The sequence below is a fragment of the Neophocaena asiaeorientalis genome, unplaced genomic scaffold (genome assembly GCF_003031525.2).
Source record: "Neophocaena asiaeorientalis asiaeorientalis breed wild unplaced genomic scaffold, Neophocaena_asiaeorientalis_V1.1 scaffold582, whole genome shotgun sequence".
NCBI classification, from domain to species: Eukaryota; Metazoa; Chordata; class Mammalia; order Artiodactyla; family Phocoenidae; genus Neophocaena; species Neophocaena asiaeorientalis.
This window is the reverse complement of record NW_020172996.1, coordinates 727,792-734,461: the sequence shown is the minus strand read 5'-3', so window position 1 is coordinate 734,461 and position 6,670 is coordinate 727,792. Positions and strand designations below refer to the sequence as shown.

Genomic DNA, 6,670 nt, shown 5'->3' with positions numbered 1-6,670 from the left:
TAGAATACGGTATTTGTTTTTCTCTTTCTGACTTACTTCACCCTGTATGACAGACTCTAGATCCATCCACCTCACTACAAATAACTCAATTTCGTTTCTTTTTTTTTTTTTTTTTTTTTTTTTTTTTCGTTTCTTTTTAGAAAGCATAAACTTTTGATCTGGGCCAACCTGGACCCCTCTTTGCCTTTAAAATCTCTTGACTTTTATTCCCCAGCTGGACACCTTTTGGGTTGTCACTTGAATGTGTGTCCACAATTGCAAATCTTTGATCCCAAACAAATGTGTCATGCTTGATTAATGCCGCTCAGATTTACTTAGGTCCACAGTATCAACGACAGACTTCATTATCTAATTTTATATACTTATTCTCTTAGCCAATGATGACGAACTCAGGGATATTTAGTTGCATATAATTCCCTTTTTAATTTTTTATTCTAAAATATTATTGACTTGATTTTTCTAACTTGAAAATTCTTCCAAGATTTTTATAAAAACAACAACAAGTAGTACTGTGGCTACTTTCCGCCTTTTCACAACTGGAATGCTTTTTTGCTAATCCTGTATCAACTTTTATGTTGAAAGGTTATACATAAAGGCTTTGCTGGGTCTACTTTGATGTGTTTTTAATTTGTACTTCCCTCAAGGACAAGGTGCATTAATGCCCTGGGGCTTTTCACATCACAAACCGGCAGCGAGTGGAACTACATTACCCAGAAGACTGTGTGGACCGACCTTGTTCTCCTCTCCAATGAAGGCACCAAATTAAGGCTCTTCCGGATTTTGAAATAACCATGGGCGGGACTTCCGGCGTCTTTCTGATGGCGGTGGTTTGGCGGCTTTTGCTGCCGTCTGCAGGACCCGAGGCTCTAGGTCACTCGGTGGAGCGGAGCTTAGAGAAACTGGAAGGAGCCCGAGCGGGCGCCGTCCACACTGCCCAGGAGTGAGCGTGTTGCGGAACCCGCTTCCGGGATTTTCGGCCTAGGTCTCCGCCATTATCCTGCGCGTCTCCTGGCACCACCGCGCCCACAGGGTCCTATGTCAACCAACGCGGTGCAGGACCCGGCCCAGGTGACTGGTCCGCCCCCTCCGCGCGCCCCCCCCGATCCTGACCCAAATCCTCAAGCCCCCAGGGAGGGTCTCCTGCTCAGGGCACTGGGGTTCAGTCCCCTGCTTCCAGAACTTTAGGTGTGCGTGTGTGGTGGTCCCATTTCTGACAAGATGTGTGACACTGTGGAGCGTGTTAAACGCTGTGAGCTTGGCCCGTGCAAAGCATTGGAGGTGCTCAAGAGCCGGGAGCATTCGGGAGTCCAGGACTTAGGCTTTCACCACATGGACATCAGTCCGCCAGTGACCTCCTCCCCCAGGGCAGGAGGTTCTTTCTGCAGGGACAGGGCATTTAAGGAGGAGTCAACAGACTGCGTCAACTGAGCCAACAGTCATCATTCTGGGAACCATGGAGGGTTGTGAATAAATCAGGACGACCCTCTGAGTTTTAAAGTATTTCAAAGGCTGCTCAGGGGAGAACAGACTGGGGAGGGGGAGCTGAGGGTGAAGGCAGGGAGACCTGGGAGAGCCTAGTGCATTCCACTCCAAAGAGTAAGGTGGCTTCTGGACCAGAGTGGTGCCTATGGAAGTTGCTGACCTGAAACAAACAGCCTGCACGCTATTTCACTTGCAAAGATGGGGTTTTTTGTTTGTTTTTATTCCAGAATCATCAGGGAATTGCAATTGGGGTGTGCAACCAAGGTGAGCTAAGACTTTTTTTTTTTTTTTTTTTTTTTTTTGCTGTACGCGGGCCTCTCACTGTTGTGGCCTCTCCTGTTGCGGAGCACAGGCTCTGGACACGCAGGCTCAGCGGCCATGGCTCACGGGCCCGGCGGCATGTGGGATCTTCCCGGACCGGGGCACGAACCTGCGTCCCCTGCATCGGCAGGCGGACTCTCAACCACTGCGCCACCAGGGAAGCCCCCGAGCTAAGACTTTTATAGAGATTAAAGAAGGAAGTTAGAAGGGCTGTAGTCACCAAAGAGTCCATCGCTTTTCATTGTCCAAGTCCTTCCCAGGAAAGAAGAGAGTCTTTCTTCTTCCTTTTGGATACTGTTATTGTCTCAGGTCAGTGAGGGCTCCCCCTTCCGGTGTGCCAACTTTAATTGAGGTTTCTGTTTATTAATATTTTTACAAAGGAATTTAAGTAATAAGATTCCCAGTAAACCTTAAAGATAATTGGTAGGATTTCCTGGTGCTGTGAATGTGGCTCTGAGCTAAAGGACAGATTACAGTACATTAAAGGTTTTCTTTTGGCAGAGCATCTGGGAAGACTTGAGACCAGACTGATGTGAGAAGTCAGTTTTAGGGAGAGATTAAAAGCTGGATTCGGGACATGCTGTTTCTGAGATCCCAAAGTTGAGGTAACAATAGGAGCTGCTGGAATCTGTAATCTGGAATTGAGGGAGGAGGACACTGGCGGACTGATGTCCATGTGGTAACAGCCTAAGTCTTGGACTCCAGCCAAGACAAGATCTCAAATTTAGGAGGGAAAAGTTGTCACTCTTCTGTGCAAGGGGACCTCAGATGAAAGTAGAGAGACCTGGGGCTGGAGGGCAGGGCAGAGGGGGTGGGACTTTCTGAGGCTGCCTGAAGATGGGAGGGTCCTATGGTTCCAGGGCTTTCTGGGGAAGCAAGGGTATAAGGAGTAAGGAGCCTTACCTGGGATGGAGATGGAGAAGAAGGTGTGACGTGTAGCTTCACGGCTCTGAACACGCAGCCGACTGTCTATTCCTTGTGGAGCCAGAAAACGGTCAGCCAGGGTGGTGGAGCAGCTCAGGCCCAGTCAAGGGCACACGTGCCTCAGCTCTCCCAGGAAACTACAAGGTTAAAAATGTAGAGATTTGGGCTTCCCTGGTGGCGCAGTGGTTGAGAGTCCGCCTGTCGATGCAGGGGACACGGGTTCGTGCCCCGGTCCGGGAAGATCCCACATGCCGCGGAGCGGGTGGGCCCGTGAGCCGTGGCAACGGGAGAGGCTGCCACAACAGAGAGAGGCCCGCGTACCGCAAAAAAAAAAAAAAGAAAAAGAAAAAATATAGATTTAGCAAGTTAATCTTGTGTAAGCAAGTAATAACTGCTTAAAATGAGAATATATATCTGTGCTATAATAATATACATATGTTTAGGTTTTGTTTTGGGCTCTTCACCTAGAGCTCTGAACCCCTTGGAATTTCCTGGATTTAGGATTGTGTTTTGTTATTCACAACTAACCCCTTTAATTACAAAGGAGTTTGACTTAGGGTGGGTCCCCTAGATAACCTCAGGATTGGACTGGTCACCAGGAAAATAAGGTGAATAGAAGGTTAAACTTTCATCCCCACACGGGACCTCCCAAGGATCAGGGGGGAGCTGGAGATTAAGTGTAAAAACTGCTGAACAATGAAATTCAAGGTTCCTTCAGATTGGTGAACGCATTGAAATGGTGGAAGTGCTGGGAGGGTGGCATGTACTGAAAAGGCCTGGAAACCCCCTGCTGCCCTCCATCCCCCCAACCCTGACCTAGATGTCCCTTCCATTTGACTGTTCCAAAGTTGTATACATTACAGTAAACCAGAAAAAGTAAGAGAAGTGTTTTCCTAACTTCATGAGTCATTTCAGCAAATTATCGAAACCGAGAAGGGGCTCATGGGAAACCCTGAATTTGTAGCCAAGTGAGACAGAAGTCCTGGTAGCCTGGGGACCAGGGGTCGGAACTGGCTTCTCAAAAGAGGGCAGTTTATGGGTTTGATGCCTTAAACCTGTGGATTCTGTCACTAAGTTCAGGTAGTGTAATAATAGGAATGAATTTTAGGGCACCATAGTGGTGTCATAAAATTAGATAATTGGTGGCTGAAAAAAGATACTTTGTCTCAGAAAGCCTTGAAAAACATGTAAGAAAAACCTAATTTTCAAAAACATTTATAGAAATCTTAATCCTGTGTTCTGTAATAGCTGAATCTTACCATGGGAGAGGTAATAATGCATTTGGTATGTACACATTATGAGATAGACATCCTAAGTGTTGCCATTTACATGAAGACACTGAGACTCAAAGAGGGTGAGTGTTTTTTTCTTGCCACGCCTCACGGCATGTGGGATCTTAGTTCCCCAACCAGGGATGGCACCCGGGCTCCCTGCAGTGGAAGATTGAAGTCTTAACGACTGGATCGCCAGGGAAGTCCCAAGGATGTTGAGTCTTTGTCTAAGGCTATCGAGTTGTCAAGCTATAGCTCTGAAGAGTGAGGATCTGAGGTCAGAGGTCAGCCTCAGATGACTCATGTCCAGGAAAAGGAAGGGAAGAAACAGCTCAGCCTTTACATCCTCACCATAATCACCTTTACCTCAGATACTCCCTCTTTTCACAGGTTCCCATGGTGGCAGCAGCATTTATGGTCCCTGGACAGGTAAGTGGAGGAAGCCCCAGTACCTACCCAGACATCATTGCTACCCCTAGTCCTGACACACAGATATAGGAGACAGTGTTGTTCTGGGATTATGGGTCCTTAGGTCTGGGCCCTGGCATCATCTCAGGCACAGGACCATTAATCAAAGCCAGAAGTTGTACAGAGGTGTTCCCATGTGTCCAGTGGAGAAGGTCAAGTGGTGACATGTCCTTGGGCACAGACTGGAGATGAGACTGAGAGGGGAGTCTTCAGGGAACTGCTGAACCCATGACATGGGCTGATAAAGACTGAGGTCATGAGTCATTTCTGGGATGGCAGCCTGAGGAGCTGGGCCTCTCCTGAGGGGGCAGGTCCATGACACGTGGCCTCAGAAGAGGGAAGTGATCTGACGCTGGGTCTGAAGAGGCTGTTCTGCCTGCCGAGAGGAAGAAGACTGGGGGTGAGGGTGGAGCCTGGGGCCCAGAGGAGGGTACAGTCCTGGTGAATGTCGATTGTGACTGGGTCCTGGCAATGGCTCTGTAGCAGGAGAGGAGGTGTCTCTCTGAATCTCATTTGTGGTAGAGCTGATTTTCTGCTGTACAGGATGAGAGAGAGTAGTCTGACATGACCCCAGGATGTTTGGCTCTAGGTGACGGTGGGGATGCCATGTCTGAGACGGGAAGTCAGAAGTAGGAGTAATGGACAGAAGGACTGTCCAGAGTTCCTTGTCCCCAGGCTGAGTCTGAGATATTGCCGGGGTGTCTCGTGGGAGGTGTCAAGTGGGCCACTAGAAACACACACCTGGAGTTCAGGAAAGATGGGGTTCAGGATTGAAGATACCCCTGAGAGGTGGATGGCATGTGGACCAGGTCAGATTACAGGCCCTCAGATCATGTGTGGGTGCCATGAAAGTTGTAGGATGGGGAGGTACATGCCCTCCCTGGGCATGAGGACAGGGGTGGCTGTCATCACTAAGATGGATGAGGCAGTGCAGTGACCATGAGTGTGTGGGGAGTGGGAGTGGCCTCAGGGGAGGTCCTGGTCATGGCACAGGATTCGAAGGGGTGGATAAGGTATGGATTCAGAAGCTAAGCAGGAATAGAGGTCAGATGACAGGGAGGTAAGGCCTGGGGCATTGTTTCCCCTCCACAGGCTCAGAGTCTTGTGATGATTGTGGTTGGAGCCTGAAGAGAGTGAGACTGGACGACAGACCAGCTGAGGGCAGATGAGCGCAGCTGGGACAGGGTCTTGGGCTGGGCTGGGGGGGGGCTCGGGGGCTGGGCTTGGAATGAGAGGAGTAGAGAGAGGAAGGGGTGAATGGTGCAGGGTCAGCACGTGGGACACTGTGGCGGACGAGGACTCTGGGCATCTGAGCCCACAAGATGTCTGGGTGCTGACGTGGGAACAGGGATCAGGGCCATGTGGGGAGACAGAAAGCAGTACTGGGACCGCCTGTAGCAGTGGGTCCCGCAGAGGACTGGGGAAGCACTGAGTGCTGGGTGGCACAAGGGGAACATGATGAGGTGCCAAAGGCCTGGGGCCGAGGTGGTGGCATGGCGTGGGGTGGGGGTCACGGTCGGGCACGTGAGGGGGTTGTGACCCTGCAGGGCTGGGCAGTGGAGAGGGAAGGAGTGTGAGCATGGACTCAGGGCCCTTGTCCCCAGGCTTTACTCCAGGGGGCTGAGCACAAGTGTCATTTTGTGTGATGTGATCTGTGTGATCTTAGGAGAGTCAACTCTGAGGAGAGCGGCTGAGGGGGTGTGTGGCAACCACAGAGCGTCTGTGAGACTGCCTGTCTCCCTCTCCGTTTTAACTGAATGATGTAATGCTAGCAAGTTCCTGTGGCATCAGGACCTAGTGTGTCTTCTGAGCTGGGTTACTGGGGTGGACAACCATGACCTGGGGGTCCTGGTTGCAGAGGCTGCTGTGAACTCACTTGTCCCCCTCATGACAGGGCCATGTGATCTTTGAGGATGTGGCTGTGTCCTTCTCCCAGGAGGAGTGGGGTCTCCTTAACGATGCTCAGAGACTCCTGTACTGTGACGTGATGCTGGAGAACCTGTCACTTATAGCCTCCCTGGGTAAGGACCCCTGTTCCCACACTGTTGCCCCGTATGGGACTCTGCCCTTCTTTTTGCATGGCTCACTCCATCCTTCCGAGCCTGGACCTTGGACATTGCTTACTTCCCCGATTTCCTGGCACTTGAGCTGCATTCCCCCACTCTGTGTGTGTTCAGCCCTGTACCATAGGCTCTGAAGCCTTT

General features: G+C 50.4%; 1 protein-coding gene across 1 annotated transcript in view; it reads left to right on the top strand.

Annotated features, from left to right (window-relative positions):
* The first annotated feature begins 807 nt into the window (after positions 1 to 807).
* The window catches only part of LOC112397977 (zinc finger protein OZF-like), a 22,092-nt gene continuing 16,229 nt past the window's right edge, over positions 808 to 6,670 (top strand). The window contains exons 1-3 of the mRNA XM_024742331.1: positions 808 to 1,068; positions 4,389 to 4,427; positions 6,361 to 6,487. Of these exons, the coding sequence (XP_024598099.1) occupies positions 1,036 to 1,068; positions 4,389 to 4,427; positions 6,361 to 6,487 (199 nt within the window). The 5' untranslated portion in view covers positions 808 to 1,035. The remainder of the gene's footprint in view (positions 1,069 to 4,388; positions 4,428 to 6,360; positions 6,488 to 6,670) is intronic.